Source organism: Canis aureus, chromosome 1 (assembly GCF_053574225.1).
Source record: "Canis aureus isolate CA01 chromosome 1, VMU_Caureus_v.1.0, whole genome shotgun sequence".
NCBI classification, from domain to species: domain Eukaryota; kingdom Metazoa; phylum Chordata; class Mammalia; order Carnivora; family Canidae; genus Canis; species Canis aureus.
Genome location: NC_135611.1, coordinates 100,243,847 through 100,267,981, shown reverse-complemented (window position 1 = coordinate 100,267,981; position 24,135 = coordinate 100,243,847). Strand labels below are relative to the sequence as shown.

The window sequence follows — 24,135 nt, the reverse complement described above, 5'->3', positions numbered from 1 at the left end:
GGTGGTGGTCCTGAGGAGGAAAAAAATGTGAGAAGATGTGACAGGGAAGGGTCCAGAGAAGTTCTGCGCACTGCTGAGGCTCCTCAGTGGGACTGCAAGCCTTATAGGCATGCTGGTATAGAATGATGATGCAATCTACTGTCACAAACTGATGAGTCTGTCATGAACAGCGGGGACAAAGGCTTTGTGTTGGGGTTCTAGGGAAAGTTTGAGCCTGGGGCTATTGTCATAGGTCACACTGTGTGGAATGTCCAGGGAACCACCAGGAAGTAGAGCATACACAGTTTGTATCCATGGGGTTGGCTCCATAATCCATGGTCTCTCTGTGCCATGGATTCTGCTTTCTTTCTCCAGCAGATACTTCCTTAAAACTGCCACTGCCAGTCTCTGAGGGTCCTGTTGTCATTGCTTGCAAGGGATAGATTGAAGGGCCAGGGGAAGCCCCTGGCTATTCCTGAAAAACCTCTCTCAAAGTTTCATTTTGTTACATCATTCCTCCTCCCTCAACATTAATGATTAAGATGAAACTAGCTTCTTGACTTTTGCAGAAAGGTCACATAGTCAGGGCAGGGGCCTTACCTGTCCTGTCCTCCATAGGACTTGTGGCCACTCCATCTCACAAGGTCATTTTGACAGAGCATGACAAGGAGTCATGGGTGTCTAGCTGAAAAGGTGCAATTCTGGCCATGACAAGATAATCCCGGTAGAGGCTGGGCCTTGCTGAGTGAAATTTGGGTATGGGCTAAGGCCTGGTCTAGGTTGGATTGTGCCTAGCCATGGTCCTGTATGATATCACTATCCTGTTACCAAAGTCATTGTCTCAACCTCAGTCCAACTTTCTTTACATCTTTTTGAAAATTGCTTCCTCTTGCCTTCTCTTCCTGATGTCTAGTTCCTACCTCTCTGACCTCAAGTTTTATCTAGTAACTACTCTCCCCATGCTGGGTCCCCTAGTGCTAGCTTCTGTTTAGCTGTTAGGAGATGTTCATGTATTGGTAAATAATCCTTGGAAGCCTAATCCTAAGAGATGGCTGGATGTTAGGTCTATGTCTGGATTCTTTCTGCACAGGATTTGCCTGTCCCAGCACCCCTACGGCATCATGTTTGCAGAGGGTGAGCAGCAGCCACACTGAATCTTTGACCCTGATGAGATATTTTGCACTGGTGTGGGTAGACATGGTACCAACAGGTCTTGCCATCCCCCACCCCTGCCCGATCCTGCCTCCCTTAGTTTCTTATGAACCCAGGGAATCAGCTCTTAGCTTATTAGATACCATTTAATGATGGATCCATCCCCACCCACTTACCATGACATATAGAAAGGGCATTTGCCTATTTTCAGGTAATTCATATAGAAGGGAAGATAAGGAGGTACTGTTGGAATAAGATGTTTCTAGAAAAATCATATCGCAGGTCTGGTCTGTGGAGGCCGAGAAAAATTAAGGCCATTCCACTTTAAGTTCAGCGTTAGCAGGAATCCCTGGGTGGCGCAGTGGTTTAGTGCCTGCCTTTGGCCCAGGGCGCGATCCTGGAGACCCGGGATCAAATCCCACGTCGGGCTCCCAGTGCATGGAGCCTGCTTCTCCCTCTGCCTGTGTCTCTGCCTCTCTCTCTCTCTCTCTCTCTCTCTCTCTCTCTGTGTGTGACTATCATAAATAAATAAAAATTAAAAAAAAAAAAAGTTCAGCGTTAGCACAAGTATAGCCATCCCAGGCCCCTGTGAATAAGAGCTGAAATTTACATTACTTCAGTTACAGGGGGGAAAAAAATAGCTTACAGTTAACTTCCTAGAAAGCCCTATATTAGAATGAAAACAGAGCCCAAGCCAGTGGCAGGAAGCCCCATATTAGAATGAGAACAGAGCTCAATGCCCTTGAAAGCCCCATTTCAGAATGTAAACAGAACTTGAGAAATTCCTCCACCCATTCTGGAGGTCCCTTAGACCAGCCCATAAAACTCAGCTGAAACCCACCTCAGGGTCCAAGTCCCTGCTCCGCTGTGTCAGGTATACTTGGACCCAAGCTCGAGCTTGTAAATAAACCCTCATGTGTTTGCATCAGTGTCGGCTCCTTGGTGGTTCCTTGGATTCGCAATCTTGGGCACAACAGGTCTCCCAGTGCTGGTCCTTCTAGCCAGAAGGTCCACCCCTATAACCCAGGTGGTTGTCTTCAGAAACTTTGTCCCCAGAGAAGCATGGGAACAGACCCTGGGCAGAAACTACACAAGTGTGGAGAATACTAGAGAGAATTCTGGTTCCACTTAAATGTTCAACTGAAAAAGTTGACTTCAGTATGGAGAGAAACCTGTCACCTGTGGTGAGCGCATACTCCAGAAAAGCTGTGTATGTGCAAGAATGTCCTAGACAGCCATGACATAACACCCAGCTACCCACAGTGATAGGAAGCCATGAGGGAGCAGCACCAAGCTCAGGAAAGCCTTCCCACCCAGCCCCAATATTGGGCAGTTCCCAAAGTCCATACTGCAGGGAAGCCCTTCATATGCAGCATCTCAGGGACAGGCTTCCTGAAGAGGTCTACCCTTCTTAGCCACCTACTCCCCCTAAAGAGAGATTATATAGATGCCCAACAAATAGAAATGTCTGCAAGGAGAAATCAATGCTTATTGATCACCAAAAAACTCGGGATCCCTGGGTGGCGCAGCAGTTTGGCACCTGCCTTCGGCCCAGAGCGCGATCCTGGAGACCCGGGATCGAATCCCACGTTGGGCCCCCGATGCATGGAGCCTGCTTCTCCCTCTTTCTGTGTCTCTGCCTCTCTCTCTCTCTCTCTGTGTGACTATCATAAATAAATAAATAAAAAAATTAAAAAAAAAAAAACTCACACTAGAGGGGATCCCTGGGTGACTGAGTGGTTTAGCCCCTGCCTTCCGCCCAGGGCATGATCCTGGGGTCCCGGGATCGAATCCCACATCGGGCTCCTTGCGTGGAGCCTGCTTCTCCCTCTGCCTGTGTCTCTGCCTTTCCCTCTCTCTCCCTCTCTCTCTCATGAATAAATACATTTTTAAAATCTTAAAAAAAAATTCACACTAGAGAATCATCCTATATGTGTCAGGAGAGTAGGAAGGCCTTCAGCCACACATGTTGTTGTGCCCAAGATTTCGAATCCAAGAAACCACCAAGGAGCCGACACCAATGCAAGCACTGAAGGGTTTATTAGCAAGCTCAAGCTTGGGTCCAAATATACCCAACACAGCGGAGCAGGGACTTGGACCCCGAGGTGAGTCACAGCTGGGGTTTTTGGGCTGTTCTAGGAGATTTCCAGAAGGGGTGAAGGAATTTCTTAAGCTCTCTTTTCATTCCGATATGGGACTTTCTGCCACGGGCATTGAGCTCTGTTCTCATTCTGATATGGGACTTTCTGCCACAGGCATTAAGCTCTGTTCTCATTCTAATATGGGGCTTTCAGGGGCGTTAAACTCTGTTCTCATTCTGATATGGGGCTTTCAAGGGCATTAAGCTCTGTTCTCATTCTGATATGGGGCTTTCAAGGGCATTCTGAGGTTTTTCCTGTAACTTAAGTAGGGTAAAGTTCAGCTCTTATTCACAGGGGCCTGAGATGGCTTTACTTGTGCTAACGCTGAACTTGAGGTGGAATGGCCTTAATTTTCTCAGCCTCCACAATGTAAACTGAAAAAGTATCAGAAAATTCATTCTGGGGAAAGGCCTTACAAGTGCATGGAGTGCAGAAAAGCTTTCTGCCAAAGTTATACTCTAAATAAGCACCAGAAGATCCACACTGGTGAAAAGCTCTATGAGTGTAGCAAATGTGGGAAAGCCTTTGGCCACAAGTCTAACCTTATGAACTAACAGAAGGTTCACACTGGAGAAGTGCCCTATGAGTGCAGCCATTGTGGTGGAGCCTTTAGTGAACCCCGAGCTCTTGTTCAGCACCAGATTGTTTACACCAAAGAAAGGCCATGTGAATCTGGCAAATGTGGGAAAGCCTTCAGCCATCAATTCCACATAGTCCCACACCACAAAGTGTAGACGTGAAAGGCTTATGAGTGTACCAAACGTGGCAAAGCCTTAAGCCAGAGTGCCTACTTTGTTCATGATAGAGTTCATGCTGGAGAAAGATGTTACAATAAGTGCACTAAATGTGGGAAAACTTAGCCAGCTCTCAACCTGTATTCACCATGATAAAGCTCACATGAGAGAAAGTTCTTGCAAGTGCAACGAGGGTGGGAAAGCCTTTAGCTACAGATTTAATTTCACTATACACCAAAGTTCAGGGACACCTGGGTGGCTTAGTGGTAGAGCATCTGCCTTTGGCTCAGGGCGTGATCCCGGATCCAGGGATCAAGTCCCACACCGGGCTCCCTACAAGGGACCCTGCTTCTCTCTCTGCCTATGTCTGCCTCTCTCTCTCATGAATAAATAAATAAATCTTTAAAAAAAATAAACACCAAAGTTCACACCTGATAAAGCTTTTAGGAGTGCAGTCAGCGTCAGAAAATTTTCAGCCCAAATGGCACATGTGTTCATCTCCAGTCTCTGCATGGGAGAAAGTCACATGAGTGTAGTGAATCTAGAAGAGGATGGCTTGTCACTGTGGCTTCCTTCAGGTTGAAATTAATCACAGAGGATAAGCCCTGCATGAGCAGCCTTCATGAGGTAACCTCCAGCAATAGTTAAACCTTATGCACCAGAACACTACCCCTGAGGAAGTGATCTATGTGTGGGTGTTTTGTGGTCAGCCCACATAAGTGAGATAGACCCACACACACCAAAATTTGGTTCAAAAGCTGATGATGTATACACCAAGAGAATTTAAGAGAAAGTTTACTCATACAGCGAACTCCTGGGGAGATCTGGACAGTCACCAGCAGGTCTAGGCTGACTAGGCAGAGCAGTGAGTCAGGTGGAGTAGATCAGGTCTTGTTGCCTACTGGAAGGAGCTGTGGAAAAGTTATTGCATGGAGGCTGGAGATTTGTGACATTTAAAGTTCTCACTGGTGCCAAAGGAGAAGGAGCATGCACAAAGTTGCCTGTCAACCTGTCCACATATGGAGCCAAAAGAGAAATGGAGGGTGAGGTTTAGAAAGAAATCAGCAGCCAACCATCAGAAATGGAGTTACTCTTTTCCTCTTTAGAGCAGGAAAGCCTCTGCTGTCTGAGCTATATTGTGTCTGTGACCTGGTGGGATCTGAACAAGCAGCACTCTGCCTTCTGCTGTCTGTGACACCTGGAACTGTGCTGCAGTCATGCCTGTGTTGCTCAGGAAAATCTACGACTGAGTTCCCCTGGAGGGAATCTCACTTGTCCTGAGCTGGTTTGGGGTTTCATATCTATCATCCATGACTGTGTTAGGCATGGACCCATGCCAATTCTGGCCAAGGAGACCTGAGGAGTCTCTGGAGGGATTCTGGGGGAAAGTTTCCTTTCTTCATAGATGTCAGCTTTTTGTTTCATGATGAATTTAATGAGTCCCTGTAGTAACATTCAAACCAGGTTGCTTGCTTTCTCTTTCTTTCTTTCCTTTTTATTTTTATTTTAAAAATATTTTATTTATTTATGAGAGAGAGAGAGAGAGAGGCAGAGACACAGGCAGAGGGAGAAGCAGGCTCCATGCTGGGAGCCTGAGGTGGGACTTGATCCCAGGTCTCCAGGATCACACCCTGGGCTGAAGGCTGTGCTAAACAGCTGAGCCACCCGGGCTGCTCTTTCTTTCCTTTTTTTTTTTTTCTTTCTTTCCTTTTTAAATAGATTCCATGCTGAGTGTGGAGCCAATCTGGGACTTGAACTTGACCCTGAGATCAAGACCTGAGTTGAGATCAGGAATTGGTCACTTAGGGCAGCCCGGTGGCTCAGCGGTTTAATGCTGCCTTCAGCCCAGGACATGATCCTGGAGACCCGGGATTGAGTCCCATGTCGGGTTCCCTGTGTGGAGCCTGCTTCTCCCTCTGCCTGTGTTTCTGCCTCTCTGTGTGTGTGTGTGTCTCTCATTAATAAATAAATATAATCTTTTTAAAAAAAAAAAAGAATTGGTCACTTAACTGACTGAGCCAGCCAGGCACCCCAAAACCAGCTTTCTTGGACTACTCTTGACTCTGATAATAAGTGCATTACTTTAAAAAATCATTTTAAATCTCCATCTCTGGGGCACCTGGCTGGCTCAGTTGGTAGAGCATACAACTCTTGATCTTGGAGTTGTGAGTTCAAGCTCCACATTGGATGTAGAGATTACTTAAAAAATAAAATAAATCTCCAGAGGCACCTGGGTGGCTCAGTGGTTGAGCATCTGCCTTTGGCTCAGGACATAATCCCGGGGTCCTGGCTCCCCGATCAGGCTCCCTGCAGGGAGTCTGCTTCTCCCTCTGCCTATATCTCTGCCTCTCTCTGTCTCTAATGAATAAATAAATAAAATCTAAATAACAAAAATAAAATAAATCTCCATTGCTTTATTTATCAAGAGGAGATTGAGATATTGAGATCTTAATCATGCCAGCATAAAAACGAGCACATATTGTTGGGCCCCTCCTCCAACATCTGCCTCAGGGGCAACTGGGGATTGCAATGCATGCCTCTGTCTAGTTGTGACATCATTGTATTACTACCCTAAGGCTTCCTGTATGAAGAGCACTACAAGCAAAAATTTGTGGTCAGGTCAGAGTGACTTAAGGACCTTGAGCTCTTTGTGAGAAAGGGGATGGTTGATCTGATATCCTCCGTTGTCAGAAATGAGAAACAAGTAGGTTCCTTGTTGTTAGAACATACCCCATTTTCCCAGAAGTCTTGAGATGAAGCTGACTTTTGTGGCATGGCCCTGGGAGGCTGGACTCCTATGTGCAGGTGTAAGTCAAGTGGGTGATATCTGTGTTTAAAGAAGCATCATGATCGCTTCTCGGCCTTTTGGCTAAGATCAAGTGTAAAGAAGCATCATGAAATTACAGAGAGTTGGGATCCCTGGGTGGCGCAGCGGTTTAGCGCCTGCCTTTGGCCCAGGGCACGATCCTGGAGACCCGGGATCGAATCCCACGTCGGGCTCCCGGTACATGGAGCCTGCCTCTCCCTCTGCCTATGTCTCTGCCTCTCTCTCTCTCTCTCTGTGACTATCATAAATAAATAAAAATTAAAAAAAAAAAAAAAGAAATTACAGAGAGTTGAGGGTGCCTGAAAAATACCCTCACAGTCCCCTCACAGAGGGGACACAGTCTGTTTAAAGGGACTCACCTGCTCCATTGTCATGCTGCATGGGGTGTGCAAAGCTTCCAGGATCTATAGACCTATGTATATAAAGATGAAATAATTGGGCCACCTGGCTGGCTCAGTCAGTAGAGCATGTGACTCTTGATATTGGGGTTGTCAGTTCAGGCCCTATGTTGGGCATAGAGCCTACTTGAAGGAAGGAAAGGAGAGAGGGAGGAAGTGAGGAAGGAAGGAAGGAAGGAAGGAAGGAAGGAAGGAAGGAAGGGAGGAGGGAAGGAAGGAGGGAGAGAGGGAAGGAGGGAATAACTGAAATTCCCATTGCCTCCCTCTGTCTTCTGCTCAGCGGCCATCACAAAGGCAGTAACTAATGGCCTGAGAGCATGCACCTGACCAGACTTGCTAGCACTAATAGCCATCATTGCATTCTAGCTCTTGCTGGTACTGGACTGGCCCTCCCAATGTATACAGACAGAAATGGATCAACAGACAGTTGCTGAGTATTCTGATGTTGAAGAAAAGACAGAGGTATGGGTTTTATGTAGAATCTCCTGATTTTATAAATGCTGACATCATTTATGTAAACAATGTTAATTTACATATGATAAAATTCTCTTAGGGGTACCTGGGTGGCTCAGTTGGTTAAGCATCTGCCTTCAGCTCAGGTCATGATCTCGGGGTTCTGGGATCAAGCCCCGCATTGGGCTTTCGGCTCAGTGGAGAGACTGCTTCTCCCTCTCCCTTTGCGATCTCTCTTGCTCTCTTTCAAATAAATAAAAATTTTAAAAATATATAAATAAATAAAATTCTTCTAATTTTTTATTTTTTTCTCATTAAACTTTTGTTTTAATGGGTCTCAAAATTCTGTGACAGATTTTTGGTCAAGTTGTTTCCATTAAAAAGTACTGATTTTAGGGATCCCTGGGTGGCGCAGCGGTTTGGCACCTGCCTTTGGCCCAGGGCGCGATCCTGGAGACCCGGGATCGAATCCCACGTTGGGCTCCCGGTGCATGGAGCCTGCTCCTCCCTCTGCCTCTCTCTCTCTCTCTCTCTCTCTCTCTCTGTGAGTATCATAAATAAATAATTTTTTAAAAAAGTACTGATTTTAAAAACTAAAAACTTAAAACTGCCACACATGCACAAACACACACACACACACACACACACACACAAACCACAAATGGTCCGCAAAACATTCTCCTTTCCTTCTGAAGTTTTTACGATGCTTTGTTATCATTAACCAGTCTTTTACTATTAAACTTAAATGGCCGATTGACACAAACAGTTCTGAGACCATTCTTCCACCACTGATTAAGACCGGGGTGGCAGGTATTGGGGATAATATTCATTTAGCCTTTTGAGCTTTCTGGGCAGACTTGGTGACTTTGCCAACTCCAGCTGCCTTCTTGTCCACTGCTTTGATGACACCCACAGCAACCGTCTGTCTCGTGTCACAAACAGCAAAACGGCCCAGAGGAGGATAGTCAGAGAAGCTCTCAACACACATAGGTTTGCCAGGAACCATATCAACAATGGCAGCATCCCCAGATTTCAAGAACTTGGGACCATCTTCCAGCTTCTTTCCAGAACAACGATCTATCTTTTCCTTCAGCTCAGCAAACTTGCAAGCAATGTGAGCTGTGTGACAATCCAGCACAAGTGCATATCCAGCACTGATTTGGCCTGGATGGTTCAGGATAATCACCTGAGCTGTGAAGCCAGCTGCTTCCATTGGTGGGTCATTTTTGCTGTCACCAGCCACATTGTCATGACGAACATCTTTGACAGATACGTTCTTGACATTGAAGCCCACATTGTCCCCAGGAAGAGCCTCACTCAAAGCTTCATGGTGCATTTCAACAGACTTTACTTCAGTTGTAACATTGACTGGAGCAAAGGTGACCACCATGCCAGGCTTAAGAACACCAGTCTCCACTCGTCCCACTGGGACAGTACCAATACCACCAATTTTGTAGACATGTTAGAGAGGCAGACACAAGGGCTTATCAGTTGGACGAGTTGGTGGCAGAATGCAATCCAGGATTGCAAGCAGTGTGGTCCCACTGGCATTCCCATCTTTACCGGTGACTTTCCATCCCTTGAACCAAGGCATGTTAGCACTTGGCTCCAGCATGTTGTTACCATTCCAACCAGAAATTGACACAAATGCTACTGTGTTGGGGTTGTAGCCAATTTTCTTAATGTAGGTGCTGACTTCCTTAACGATTTCCTCGTATCTCTTCTGGCTGTAGGGTGGTTCAGTGGAATCCATTTTGTTAACACCAACAATTAGTTGTTTTACACCCAGTGTGTAAGCCAGAAGGGCATGCTCACGGGTCTGCCCATTCTTGGAGATACCTGCTTCAAATTTACCAACACCAGCAGCAACAATCAGGACAGCACAGTCAGCCTGAGATTTGCCTGTAATGTTTTTGATAAACTCTCTGTGTCCTGGGGCATCAATGATGGTCACATAATACTTGCTGGTCTCGAATTTCCACAGGGAGATATCAATGGTGATACCACATTCACGTTCAGCTTTCAGTTTATCCAAGACCCAGGCATACTTGAAGGAGCCTTTTCCCATCTCAGCAGCCTCCTTCTCAAAATTTTCGATAGTTCTTTTGTAGATCCCACCACATTTGTAGATCAGATGGCCAGTAGTGGTAGACTTGCCCAAATCTACGTGTCCAATGATGACGATGTTGATGTGAGTCTTTTCCTTTCCCATTTTGGTTTAGGTTTAACGGTGGTTTTCATGACACCTGTGTTCTGGTGGCAAACCTGTTGCGAGAAAGCCTAATTTTTAATTTTTAAAAAAGATTTAGTATTAGGAAGAGTGTTCTAAAAAGATTCATGGCAGCCATACTCTCAGTTTAAAAAGGCAAATGTACTTTATTAATATTATAAAAATCTAATAGAAACAGAAAGAAGAAAAGGGAAATCTATGCATAGATGAGGGCAATAGTAAGCAGTAAAGGAGAATAAGACAAAGTTACATCAAATTGAGTACTTACAATATTCAACCTCATTAGCTAAGGAAGCCCTGTGGAGATAGCCAGGCTGGAGCCCCCACTAAGAGGCCTGGGTGGAGCATCCTCCCCTCAGGTGAGACTTCCAACTGACCATCCCCATAAAGGTCGTATTTATAGGGCAAAATGATGAGTACTGAAATTAAACGTGTTTGCCTACATGCACTTTGGAGTGGGGTGTATTTCTATTTTATCATGTCTTTACATCTTCAAGGACCCTAGACCATATATACCTGTCTGCTGGATTCCATTCTGGGGGGCCCACCCAGCCTAGAGTCAGAGGAGATACAAGATAAAATTTATACCTCTTGGCATCTGGAACAGAGGGGCCAATTCTGACCTAGAGGCAAGCTAATGTCAACTAACCAGTTACTCATGCAGCACACAACATTACTCATAAACAACATTCTTTAACCTGCCTGCATATGTGCAGACTGAGGTGGTTGGTTACGCAGGAAAAATCACAGAAACCTCTATTCATGCAATACAGAGGGGCAAAGGGAGAGGAAGAGAGAGAATCTCTAGCAGACTTCCCACTGACCATGGAGCCTGACACACACGGCTTGATCTCACAACCGTGAGATCATGACCTGAGCTAAAATTAAGAGTCAGACGCTTAATGGACTGGGCCATCCAGATGCCCCAAATGCTTCTAATTTTTTTCCTTCTAATTTTTTAAAGTAATCTCTAACCCAACATCAAGCTCAAACTCATGATCCAGAGATCAAGAGTCAGATGCTCTACTGACTAAGCCAGCCAGATACCCCAAAATGCTCTTTTAAGTGTCAGTGAGTTTTACAAATACATACACCTATGTAATGACATACTTAAATATTGAACATTCTCACCACATCTAAAGTTCACTTTGTGTACTTCTCCCTCAGTCATCTCCAACCCATGTGTCAGACAACTACTAAGGACTTGCTTTCTGCCACTACAGGTTAGTTTTGTCTTTTCTAACATATTATATAAATGGAATAATTTATCCCATATGGACCTTTTGTGTGTGTGTTCTGTTGCTCACCATAATTTTGGGAGATTCATCGATGTTGTAACCTATACCATTATTTCATTTATTATGGAATAGTACCTCATTGTAGGAAATGTTACTACATGTTTATTCCACCCACTGGTTTTACCCATCAGAGTTGTTTCCAACTTCTAGCTGTTATGAATAAAGGTGTTATGAACACTCATGTACCAGGATATTTTAAAGATTTTTTAAAAAGACTTTAAAGTAATCTTTATATCCAATGTAGGGTGTAGATCCTGAGTTCAAGACTCACATGCTCTACTGACTGAGTCAGCCAGGCCCCCGTTATGTACCAGGATTTTTGTGGTCTTGTGCTTTTATTTCCTATGGATATATCCCTAAAAGAATTGCTGAGCTGTAGGACAGGCATATGTTGAACCTCAAAGACATTGAGGGTATGCCACAGCTTAAGAGGCTAGCTGCACCAGTCCAAACTGAACTACGGAATTCAATATTCAGTCAAGACAAAATCTTCTATTTCGCAAAGATGAAGCTGTGTGATTATAAATTCCTCCTGGGGAAGGAAAATGCGTTCAAGTCCCTCAGTGTACTCAGCAGAGACTACTAGCATAGTGCATGTGGGTTATACCTCACTCTGAGTCTAAATATAGCATCCTTGGTGACCAGAAGGAAAACTCCAATACTTCCTGACAATTCAAGCAGAGGAAATACACAGCTCCTGTTAGGCACAATCTAGGCATGAGCAACAGGAGGACAGACTTTAGATGTCCTGATCAAGAGCCCCACCCCACCCCAGGCCTACCCAGGGATCACCCTATTCCACCTATCTAACCATCAGTTTGTGGTTACAGCATCCCAGCAGATGAAGAGTTAAGTTTTGTTTTGTTTTGTTTTGTTTTGTTTTTTTGTGCTGGTTGCACTTGTGTAGAAAGTAGCTGCTTGTCCTTATCTGACCTGTGTCTCTAAAATAGAAATAATGTTGAGGTTTCCTAAGGTGCAGGTATTTTGGTTTTTTTGTTTGTTTGTTCTCTTGTTATTGTTGTTTTAAGATTTTATTCATTTATTTATTTAAGAGAGAGAGAGAGAGAGAGAGAAAGAGCCACCTAGGCATCCCTATGTAGGCATTTTGAATGCATCATGGGAAAAGACATGTTTAGTTGGGTAATTATTATATAATCCAGGCCTGTCACTCAAATGATATGACCCTAGGAATCACCCAAAAGAATAAAATTGTTATAAGCCCACACACTGGAGTATCTGGGGCCATTGTCTCTCTTGACTGGCTTGCTTCTTCCTTGGAATGTATATATTACTAAAACTTTGCCTGCTTTACTTTTTTTTTGTTTTATATTTTATTTATTTATTCATCACACACACACACACACACACACACACACACACACACAGGCAGAGACACAGGCAGGGGGGAAAAGCAGCCTCCACGCAGGGACCCCAATGTGGGACTCGATCCCAGGACTCCAGGATCAAACCTTGGGCCGAAGGCAGGCGCTAAACCACTGAGCCATCCAGGGATCCCTGGGGCTGTGATTCTGTGTCAGTGAAGAGGCTGGCTTAGCAATCAAAATACTAGTCATGTGCTTAAAGTTTCCTCTCCTTCCAAACACCCTCAAACTCACCCTAGCTGGCCAGTGACATAACTATTTTATCCTGATGGATCATAAGTGGAAGAGGGCAGCAATACAGGACAAGAATCCCAGAGCAAGCTGGTATCCAGACACACTATTGCTCCAGAGGGGTCCTGGGAAAGGTACACAGCAGCAACAACTGTACCTACCTCACAGGAGTCCTTAGGTATAAATGAGTGAATATATGAAAAGCTACTAACACTATCTAAAACAGAATGGAACATGATAAAGGTCATTGATTTCTCTGGGCCCCCCCAAAAATGCAGCGTGAAAGATGCTACATTTTTTATGAGGTACTAGATACACTCTTCTTTCCCTTGAATAGGAAAAATGACACTCATTGATACATTATTTTAGTTTTGCTATTAGAAAGCTCCATGTATCATGTTCGTATTGCCATGCAGTTATACCAGAAGTACCCTGGTGCCAGGTAATTTGGTCTAGGGGCTTGGGCTAATCCCTCTCCCTATTCCTATGACCAGGCTGGACACCTGGGTATGGCCAGCAGTGCCAGCTTCCAAATCACTGCCCACTCCAGCAGCCAGCTGCCCTGAGAGATGAAAGGTAGGAGCAAATGAGGTTATGATTCCTACAGCAGTCAAGAATGGAACCCTCTGAACTAGGATGGAGTGTGAGAGGATGCTGGTGGCTAGAGGCACTTTCTGACTCCCAGACACAGAAGGCTGTAACACTGTTAGGTATGTGGCCCAAGACAGGTGTGGTGATTTCCACAAGTCACAGAGGTGCCCAACATTAATGCAAGGCTGCCCGGGACAGGAGCTAAATGTCAATACTCCCAACAACCTGGAGTTGTGCATTCTTAGTCCAGTATTTTAGATGTGAAGAAACTTAAATCACAGACAGGGGACATCGGGGCCCATTATCACACAGGTTATGGTCAGAGGAACTCACCTGCAAACTTAGGTTGGGCCTGGGCCTAAGCTGACTCTCTTCATCCATGTTGCTTTAAAATATATATATATATATGGGAGGGACAGAGGAAGAGGGAAAGGGAAGAGCAGACTCCCCATTGAACGGGGAGGAGAGCCCAACTTGGGGCTCCATACTTCCATCCATGACCTGGGTGGAAGTCCGATGCTTAACTGAATGAACCACCCGGTAGCCCCCCTCCATGTTGCATTCTGCATCCAACTGGACATGTGCATACATTTTATGCAAGTTTGAAGCATTTGGGCTTGGAAACATCAGATACAGAACATCTCATTTGATTCTGCCACTCCGAAACAGTGTAGACCTTTCTCTTCCCAAAGTTAGGAGGGAATAATTCTTGCATGTCCCTAATTGTGGATGGTGAGGCCTGTAAGAATGCATCCCATGCTAAGAGGCTTGCCTGTATTTCAAAAAAGATCCCACTTGGACTGTTTGTACACAAGTATGCTACCTTGTCAAAGTGTAACCGAACTTAAGGGATTCACTGCTTAGCGTGCATTAAATTGAACACAACCCAAGGAAGTGTTAAAGAACTTTTTAATTACTTCTTACTAAATAAGTAAGGAACCAGGGCACTGTGTACCTGTAGGGTTAGTACAGGAAGCTTTTTTTTTTTTTTTTTTTTTTTTTTTGAGAGAGAGAGAGAGAGAACACAAGCTGGGAGAGGAGCAGAGAGAAGGACAAGCAGACTCCTGCTGAGCATGGAGCCCGACACAGAACTTGATCCCAAGACCCTGAGATCATGACCTGAGCCAAGATCAAGAGTCGGAAGCTTAGCCACCACCCAGGTGCCCAGCAGGCTTTTTATTCAGTGTATTAGGGTGTGGAGACAGGGAGCTTGCATATACACTAAGGAACCTACACACATTGTATTACTTAGGTACTTTGGTTCAACTGTGTCTTGGTTTGCTGTCTTGATGGAAGTAAATTACTCCCTTTGGGTTTGTTGTGTCTTTTTAAACACTAGACATTGCAGAACATCCTCCCACTCTGCTGGTCTCTCCTGATTCCCAGCCCCTTGCTGTGACCTCATATCTCATCCTTTCCCCTCATGCCTCATCTCTTTCTCTCAGGTCCCCCAACACCAGTGTCCCCTTATTGTGTCCTCACTTGGTCACATGTCTTTGAAATGCCTTGTTAACATGCTATTTGATGACATTCATTTGTTCTTTCCAAAGACCAAGACCTGCTGCCCAACATGGTGCTCCTCTGCCACCAGAGGCTAAGGCTGTACCAAACTGCCCAGACAGGTAAGTGAGCAAGGGACCTATCATGTCACTTTGTACTTGCACCTGCGCAGAGTCTCCCAGTCTGGGCTTTCAAACCTAATTCCTGTCCCCTGGGCAGTGACCCCATGGACTCCATCCTGGCTGTGTCCAATATGCACTCAGTTAACTGGCATGTCTCTGTTTTTTCAGCTGTTAGCATGGAGCAGGGGAAGAGCAGGTGTTATATGACCAGAAAGATAACCATCATGAAATATACCCAGAGCCTTTTCCCTACAAAGATATATACTACCAGGAATAAAGCTGCTAGAGCCATCTGCAGCTGGGTGAAGGACATTGCTCCCACTACAGGTCCCTCTAGCCTTCTTCTCTCACCTAAGTGAGAGAGATCATAGTCAGCAGGGGCCAGGGTTTTTAGCAAATACTTTGAGAATGCTGTAGCCAGGGAAGGCAGTTGGGGTCAAGGAAAAAAAAATGAAAGAAAGAAACTACGGTGGTGGAGATATGCTCCTCAGACACAGTGCTACTAAAGATTGGGATTTCATTGGAAGATTTAGTATGATCCTCTCCCCTCTCACCTTTTACACATCAGTGGAATTCCAGTGTAACAGGATTACAACTAAAAGAGATGCAAGACACGGACTCTCTCTGGAGAGGAACACTTACCAGAGCACAAAGTCTACAGAACAGACAAAAACTAGACCACTAGAGGAATTTGAAGCCTCTAGCACCCATAGTTACAACAAACATTAAGTACAGTCCTACTTCGACCCATATTACCAAACCTCCTGTTTACTTTTGTTCCTGTTACCAAACATATTTCTCGCTTTCAACAACAAATGACAAGGCATATCAAAAGGCAAGAAGAAACAGGCTGAGCACACACAAAGCAATCATCAGAATGACAACCAGATAGGACACAGAGGTTGGGAGTATCACACAGGATGTAAAATAACTATGATTAAGATGTTAAGGGTCCTAGTGGAAAAAAAGTAGACAAAATGCAGGAATAGATGGATAATGTAAGCAGAGAGATGGAAACTCTAAGGTAAGATCAAAAGTTAAGGCTAGAGATAGAAAACACTAGTAGTAATGAAGAGTGCCTTCAACTGGCTCATCAGCAGGCTCAACCCAGCCAAGGAAAGAATGGATGTTCAGCACAATTCAGCACAATGCAAATGCTTATTACTATCTGTTTCACAGATGAGGACACAGGGGTTCACAGAAGTCCAACCAGGTTAGCTAGGGTCCCACCACCGGCCCCAGGCAACACCCTCCCCATGCCCCCCACAACCCCCCACCGCCAGCCACCTGGCAGTGCAATCTTGTTCAGGGTGAGATCTGAATCAGGGATATGGAGCTACTCTGTGTACAGAGGACGAGTGTTGCCATTTTTATTTCATTTCCAATTTCATTAAATTGTGAGTTTACCAAACAATTAGCATTTCTCTAAATAGTAGGCAATCAAGATCCTTCTAGTCTAACTAATTACACGTTATAGGGATAATTTTAAAATACTTAGTTTTAAAGAAATTAAATGTCTCCAAACATTCAAACAGTGCTTGAAATGTTAATGCCTCTAAGCTTCTGAATAAGTCACGAGTTTAATATGTTAGATTTTCTTAAACTCTTTCAAAGCGAGCATCTATAGCGGAGATAGATGCATATAGAAGGAGGCAGGAAAAAAAAAAGAAAAAAAAGAAGGAGGCAGGAATAATGAACGAACTTGACACACGTTAATTCCGTATTTCCTTAAAACGGTGGGTAATATGCGGTGGGTAACATGACTGTACCACCTTATGCATGCAGATTACCGACCCTGAAAAAAACCAAATCGTCCCAGTGGAGCAACAGAGGGAAAACCTCTTCTTCTCTGCCAGCAGTCCACCCGTGTGCAGAGACTGCCTTTCCTTTTGTTTTTAGGTGTGACAGACACTCAGGTTGGTCCCGAGGAAAAGACACCGAGGAATCAATATCGTGATGTGCCAACAACACCCAGACGACCCAAAGACAAGCAAGTCCGGGAAAATACATTCTGCGCGGTCCAGTTTAGTAAGGTAAGCAGATGGGTTAGGGACGTCTCAGAGAACAATTCAAACTCAAGAAAAATTTAGGCTGGGGGCTTGCAGCCCTTGGGGTAGAGGCTGCAAAAGTGATATTAACCCTTCACAGGACACAGAGAGGCCAAACCCGAGCCCAGGCCTCCAGAGGCAGCGCTGGGGTGGACACTGCCAGGCTCGCTGCCAAAGCGCCAACGCTCGCACACGCACACAGCCCGCCCGCAACGACACTGGGCTTTGTCCTTAAAGCCCCAGGCTGGGGTCGCCTCCCGGGACCTCAGCAGTTTCCGCTTCTGCGCGTCCAGCATTTAGTGTCGGCGGCCGCTTGGGTGCACGCCGGGATCCCAGGACCCCGAGCGCAGGCCCCCCAGCCGGGCGACTCCCCACCTCACGCGCGTGGGCCCACGGAAGCAGGGTCGTGCCTGCGGGAACCCATCTCCCAGAGCGCTGCGCGGAGATGCCTGACGGTCTCCAGAGGCGTGGGCAAGGATACCGCCCGACTGGCCGCCGAGCCGGCGGAAACTACGCTTCCCAGAAGGCGCCGCGCGTGCGTCCGCAGCGCTCATGGGGCCAATGACGGCTTGCGGAGGCTGGACTTCCGGCGTCCGGGGGCTGTCACTTTGCTGCCGGGCGTGGGGCCACACCGGTGTCGGGGACTGAGGCGCGACCGGCCCGGGCCGGTTTTCCAGAGGCTTGGAGACCCAAGGCGAGGGCTGCGAGGAAGGCGCGAGCGGAGGGCCGCAACGCGCACGCCGTGATCGTGGGCGACGGTCGCGTCCCCCGAGCCTGGGTTTCTCCGGGTGTAGCCTGGGACGCCCCGCAAGGCTGTGGGGCGGTGCCCAGAGTCACGTGTTCTCCGACCCCCGGGCGGCAGGGGCGGCGGCGTCCTGGGCGTCTGTGCCCTCGAACGACGGGAAGACTGAGGCCTGGAGCCGGGACGTCGCGTTGTGCGTCGCTTTCTGCGCGTCCTCAAGCAAGGGTTCTGATGGCGACCGCGGCGCTGACAGAGCCCGCACAGGTGAGTAGAGGAAGCGTGAGACCACCAACCGCCCGCTTCCTCCTCGAGGCACCCGAGCCTCGACTCAGGGAGAGACTTTACTTGGACGTTTTGTCTCCCCTCCCGGTCCGTCCTAGGCCCGGGGGCTCAGGCCAGTGGAGCGTGCACGTGCGAGATCCCCACTTCTGGCAGCCAAAGGAGTGAGGTGTAGACGGAAGTTCCCAGCAGAGGGTCCCACGCGTGCAAAAGCTGGGAGGGGAGACTGAGCCTAGGTGCTTCGGGAACTGAGCTTCCAGACGTGAGCAAGGAAGAGAAATAGCAGGCTGAGGAGTTACGTCGGGGCCCGGGGAGGAATCGAACAGAGCCAGGACATGCTTTAAGTTAGGATTTTTAAAGTATCCCACCGTTTCCTTGGCGGAGAAATGACGCAGAGCGGGGGTGGCTGTGTGCACGGAGCAGGCACTGCCACAGTCCGGGTAGCCGAAGACGGCACCTGCTGCAGGCACGCTGGGCCAGCGGAGACGGAAAAGGGGTTGGATTCCCGTGGGTCTGAGGTCTCAGGTGTGGCGTGTGAGCCAGTGGCCCTAGTAGAGCACAGTCCCAAGTTTTTTGGCCTGAGCACCCAGAGGAACGGAGGTGCTTTAGACAGGAACAGGAATTTGAAGGGAAAGCAGGCTGCGGAGTAAGATCAGGGAGTCTGTGATGTCCCAGGGTGGAGGTATGGTGTGGACCGGGAATTGCAGATGCCTAAGGATAGGGGCCTGACATTCTGAGCCAAGGCAAGGCCTGGGAATCAAACTTAGGAAGGAATCTCGTGGATGCGGCCAGGGATGGGTAGCACTCCAGGGAGATGAAGAAAGGCCGGTAGCCCCCGGGGCTCTTGGTGGGGGATAGAGGGGTGGAGCTTGGCTAGTGGCTGAAGGCAGGGTTTTGGCCAAGGAAATGGGGGAGGGACCATAGTTTGGAGGGAGGGTGGAACCGGCTTCCTGTGTGCCCACCAGATCCTTGGGGCCCCTCCTGTAGTGACTGGAGGGGATCAGCCGGCCAGTCGTTCATGCTGAAGGAGCAGTCTTGGGATGTCAGGCAAGTTCAGCAGAAGGGGGCATCCCTACGAGCATGGGCATGTCCTGCAGGGTCCATAGCTGGAACTTGTACAATTGCTAATTCCAGGAACAGTTAAGGGTATGTCTGGGGAGGTCAGTCTGTGCAAAGGCTGGAGCATGAGTGTGCACTTGGGCCTGCCTTTGGGGTGGTAGCCATCTGAAGGCCGAGAGCTAGCTCTGCTTACCTTGTGTAAGTGGCCAGTCAGGAGGCCGAGAAGGCATCTATGCCCTAGACAGGTAGGGTTTAGGAAAGAGGAGGGAAGTTGCATCTGCAGAGTTGCAGAGCCTGGGGAGAGGAGGGTGAGGGGGAGCAAGGTAAGCCTCTGAGGGATATTGGGAAAGATAGCCCTTGGGACAGGGAGGTGGGTCCTGGGTCGTCATCAGCCATAGCTTAGATCGTGTCCATCCTCCCCTGCCCACTGTTGTAGAGCCTGATGGCCTTTGAGGATGTGGCCGTGTACTTCTCCCAGGAGGAATGGGAGCTCCTGGATGCAGCCCAGAGGGCCTTGTACTGCCACGTGATGCTAGAGAACTTCGCACTTGTGGCTTCACTGGGTAAGGCCCTGGGTTTTCCATGGGAAGCTCTGTTGTTGCCAGCACTAACCCCTTATCTCCTGTTGGCCTATGAGCAGCCTCATACCAGCTGGCTGAGTGTCCCTGTGCCGCTGTGGCGCCTCTGTGTCCAGGCTCGGTCCCTTTCATCTGGTGCTGCCAACACGGTTCTCCTCACAGGGACCATTGAACTCTTCCTGTGAGTCTTGCCATGTGGTGTGTGGTTTTCTTGGTTGCACAGATGACACCATCTATACCCCGTAAAGCCCTGACTTCTGCCATCTGTTGGGCGGTAGGTTGTCCTGAGCTGGGCCTAGCCCCTCACTTGCTTGTCTTTTCTTACAGGGCTCTCTGCGTCACGACCCCGGGTAGTCATGCAGCTTGAGCGTGGCGAGGAGCCCTGGGTTCTCAGTGAGACAGATGTGATGCCAGCCAGGAATGCTCAGAGGAAGGCCAGCCCTGGTGAGTGGGGACTCAGAGGGAGTGAGCTTGGGCCTATCTGCCGCCACGCTTCTGTCCCCTTTCCCTGCCTTCCTGGAGGCTCTCATCTCCCACCTCCTGCCTGACTCCCTCCCGTCCTCCTTATACCATCAGCCACTCCTGGAGGCTCTGGCCTTGGCTTGCCCATCAAGGGGGAGATCCCAGGGTACCCCATGCCAGGCAGTGGGCCACAGCCTTTACCAGGACAGTCTGTGACCCACACTCATGGCACTGGCCACACTATGGGAGAGGCAGTGGTGGTGGTGGAGGGGGGGTGCGCGGCGGCGGCACAGGCAGGGACAGGGTTTGAGAGTAGGGCCTGTAGCATCAGGTAGCTATCTGTGTAAGGAACAAAAGCAGGCTTGAGTCCCCTGGGACAGAAGTGAAGTACATACACTGGTATCTGGCCACTGCGTTTCTCCCCAGCTTGCACACCCAGTCCTTAGCATTCCTTTGCCTGACCACTAGGCATGCCCCAACCATCCCGTCTGGCCAGGATGACCCAGGATCCACCATTTCTGTGCCTTCAGGTTCCCGTCATCTGGCATACGACAGGGTGGTTCCTGGAGAAGCAGCGCTGCCAGGGGCCCTCCATGATGGCTCCCGTCCAGCGCCTACAAGGGTCCTTCCCTTCACTGGCATGTGTGATCGTGGAAAAAGCCTGGAGGACTGGCAGGGCATCTCCCCTTCTCAGGAGAAAAAACCCACAGGGGTGTCTGTAATCTATTGGGAACGGCTCCTGCTAGGTCCTGGCAGTGGGGAGGCCAGTGTCAGCCTCAGGCTGACCTCTCCACTGAGGATGGCTGAGGACAGCTCACCCAGGGAGAAGGCCCTTATGAACCGCCCCGTGCCAGGCAAGCAGCTGAGGGCATGTGGGGGTCAGAAGCCATATGGGCGGGAGGCCCCTGGGAGAGCCTTCCCCAAAATTCCAGAATTTGAGGCTGGTCTCACCTCTGGGCAAGGTGGTAAGGGTACAGCTAGCCACAAGCCTCATGGACTCCCTGCTGGCCAGGAGCCCCCGACCTGGCATCAGCTGGGCAAGGCCCTCCACACAGGCACTGGCCTCCTTTCAGGGGAGAAGCCCTTCGAATGCAGGGCATGCAACAAAGTGTTCGTGAAGAGCTCCGACCTGCTCAAGCACCTGCGCACCCACACTGGGGAGCGGCCATATGAATGTGCTCAGTGTGGCAAGGCCTTTAGCCAGACATCACACCTGACGCAGCACCAGCGCATCCACAGTGGTGAGACACCCTATGCATGCCCAGCCTGTGGCAAGGCCTTCAGGCATAGCTCCTCCCTGGTGAGACACCAGCGCATACACACAGCTGAGAAGTCTTTCCGCTGCAGCGAGTGTGGCAAGGCCTTCAGCCATGGGTCCAACCTCAGCCAGCACCGCAAAATCCACGCAGGTGGGCGGCCCTATGCGTGTGCCCAGTGTGGCCGCCGCTTCTGCCGCAACTCACACCTGATCCAGCATGAGCGCACTCACACGGGTGAGAAGCCTTATACCTGTGCTCTTTGCGGTGCTGCCTTCAGCCAGGGTTCCTCACTCTTCAAGCACCAGCGTGTGCACACAGGCGAAAAGCCCTTTGCCTGTGCAGAATGTGGCCGTGCCTTCAGTCACAGCTCTAACCTCACGCAGCATCAGCTACTGCACACGGGTGAGCGGCCCTTCCGCTGTGGGGACTGCGGGAAGGCTTTTGCCAAGGGCGCAGTGTTGCTCAGCCACCGACGCATCCACACGGGTGAGAAGCCCTTTGTATGCACACATTGCGGCCGTGCCTTCCGAGAGCGCCCAGCCCTCTTCCACCACCAGAGGATCCACACAGGAGAGAAACCTGTGCGGAAACCGCGGCGTGGGACAGGCCTGTGCCCCCAGGCCAGGCCTTCTTTGGGAGCATCATCAGAGGGTTCACTGGGGAGGGAAGCTGGGCCCATTCCCACTTCAGGTCCAGCCACAGTTTCAAAGCCTGCTGAAGCCTGAGTTCACAGCTGGTTGTCTAAACACCTGTGTTGCCCACACATCCACATTTTGGAGAAGACATGGCCCTGTACCGTGGTTCCATCTGCACATGGTGATGATGTTTGCCATTTCAGCCACAGGTCATCCCAACGGTCAGGCTGCAGAAATATCGGGGCTGTGTGGATGCTGGGACTTTGGTAGGGCAGAGACCTGGCAGAGTGCTGTTTCATGCCTATTATGACCTGGGTACTCAGGTGAGGAGGAGGAGGGCTGGAGTGCTGGGGAGGTGGTCCTAGAAGGTTCCCACGTCTACAGCAATGACTGCCAGGCTGACCCTCAGGATGTTCCTTCAAGACCTCATTTCATCCAAGGCCTCCTGTGAGCAGATCCAGGGGGTAGGAGGTGCTGTCATGTGCTGTCTGGTGTTGGCCTTGGGCTCTAAGTCTCAGCTTCCACCTCCGGAAAAGAATGGGAGGGAGAGAAAGGGAGGGAAGGAGGGAGGGGAAGAGAGATTCAGGCCTACCGAGGGTATCTGCAGGACCTTGATAGGCAGGATCTTGATAAGGGCCAACATGTGCCCCTTGCCACCCCTGTGAGGTGGCTGCTGTGGTTGGTACCCCATTTCTCAGATGAGGAAACTGAGGCAGAGAGAGGGGATGTGAGTTGCACACAGCAGAGCCAGGACATGGCTCCTGGCCATAGGCTCAGCATCCCGAGCTCAGCACTCTGCCCCCATGCTCTGGCACCCATGCTCTAGTCTGCCAGTGTGAGAGCTGGGTGATGCCAGGCCTGGCTACCTGCACCTAGAACTCCCACAGACGGTGGAGCAAGTAGAGGTAGAGGGCCCTGGGTTGGAGAGAGGGAGACCAGCATCAAGAATGATGGCTCTTCAGCCATGCTCTTCCATTCAGTTTCTCATCCAAGCTTCAGGATTAGCCACATCCTCTTGTTACCAAAGGCTCCCTTACAGGAGCCTTTATATCCCCACTGCCCTGAGAAGAGGTGATCATAACAGGTTTGGAGGAGACCAGATGGGACTACTTGTTTCTGCAGAGTCTGGTGGACAGGTGTCCACCTGTTCTCTTGCCTCAAGTGGAAAGGGGATTTGCCGTTCCCTAAGGCCATGTGTGTGCACCCTCCCATCGTGGGACACCTCCACATGGCTGGGACACGGAGTCTGATCGGTGGGGTGGGGCCCAGGTTTCTCCCTGTGGCTCTCAGCAGACCAGCGTCCATCGTGACCTGAGGCTTTACTCCCAGGGATGTTAGTGGACTCTTTACTTGGGAACAAAAAAGAAAAGACCCAAAAGTAGAAGTTGGAATGGACGTATATTGTGTTAATCCTTGCATAGCAGTGTGGAAGTGCACAGCCTTGGCCTCCCCTCCCAGCCTCCAGATTATGGTTCAGAACGGTTTAAGAACACAATCCAGAGAGGTTTTCAGATAAAAATTTTCAAACGTGCACAGTAACAGTCTGATGCCTGTTTCATCTTAGCACAATGCATACATGCCTTCAGTGTGTTTCCCCAATGTACAGGGACCTTGTTTTGTCCCATGTCTCTTTGAAAGACCAAAGGTTAGATGTGTAGTCTGAGGCCCACTGAGGATTTGGGATACCTATTATCCCCTTGGTAGTCATAGGTGTAGGAGTATCCAAGGAGGTCTGTGCTGGGTGGTGTGCCTGGGGCCCCAAACAGGGCCTCTGCCTGGATAGGAGTTGTTTATGGTCCAGGCCAGGGGATTTAGTGGTGGGGTCACCAATTGGCTAGAAATATGGAGTCCAGCCTGGTGAGTCCTCTATCCCACTAGCTGCAAGATTTGGCAGCCGTGTGCCATATACAGTGACCACAGACCTATTGCTCTCTCTTACTCCCATCTTCCCAGCAGTACCAGGCTCATTTCTGGAACCTCATAGCTCCTACAAAGACGAGAGACTTGCTAGACCTGCTCCCAAAGACCCTTAGAT

At 48.9% G+C, this 24,135-nt stretch overlaps 1 protein-coding gene and 1 long non-coding RNA gene across 5 annotated transcripts; both read left to right on the top strand.

Moving 5' to 3' along the window:
* The first annotated feature begins 10,950 nt into the window (after positions 1–10,950).
* LOC144322218 (uncharacterized) lies at positions 10,951–17,126 on the top strand. Its single transcript, XR_013387800.1, has 3 exons — positions 10,951–11,137; positions 14,967–15,038; positions 16,938–17,126. It is a non-coding gene; the product is annotated as an uncharacterized LOC144322218 (long non-coding RNA).
* A 531-nt stretch (positions 17,127–17,657) lies between these two features.
* ZNF324 (zinc finger protein 324) lies at positions 17,658–23,631 on the top strand. Of its 4 annotated transcripts, XM_077911763.1 has the most exons (5): positions 17,658–18,092; positions 19,073–19,154; positions 19,603–19,729; positions 20,072–20,188; positions 20,737–23,631. In XM_077911763.1, the coding sequence occupies exons 3-5, from the start codon at positions 19,609–19,611 to the stop codon at positions 22,188–22,190; spliced, it is 1,692 nt and encodes a 563-aa protein (XP_077767889.1). In that variant the 5' UTR covers positions 17,658–18,092; positions 19,073–19,154; positions 19,603–19,608; the 3' UTR covers positions 22,191–23,631. The 4 variants fall into 4 exon arrangements, with proteins under 4 accessions (XP_077767889.1, XP_077767904.1, XP_077767915.1 ...); XM_077911789.1 differs by lacking the exon at positions 19,073–19,154 and having other exon boundaries at positions 17,668–18,092; XM_077911778.1 differs by lacking the exons at positions 19,073–19,154; positions 19,603–19,729.
* Positions 23,632–24,135: the final 504 nt, after the last annotated feature.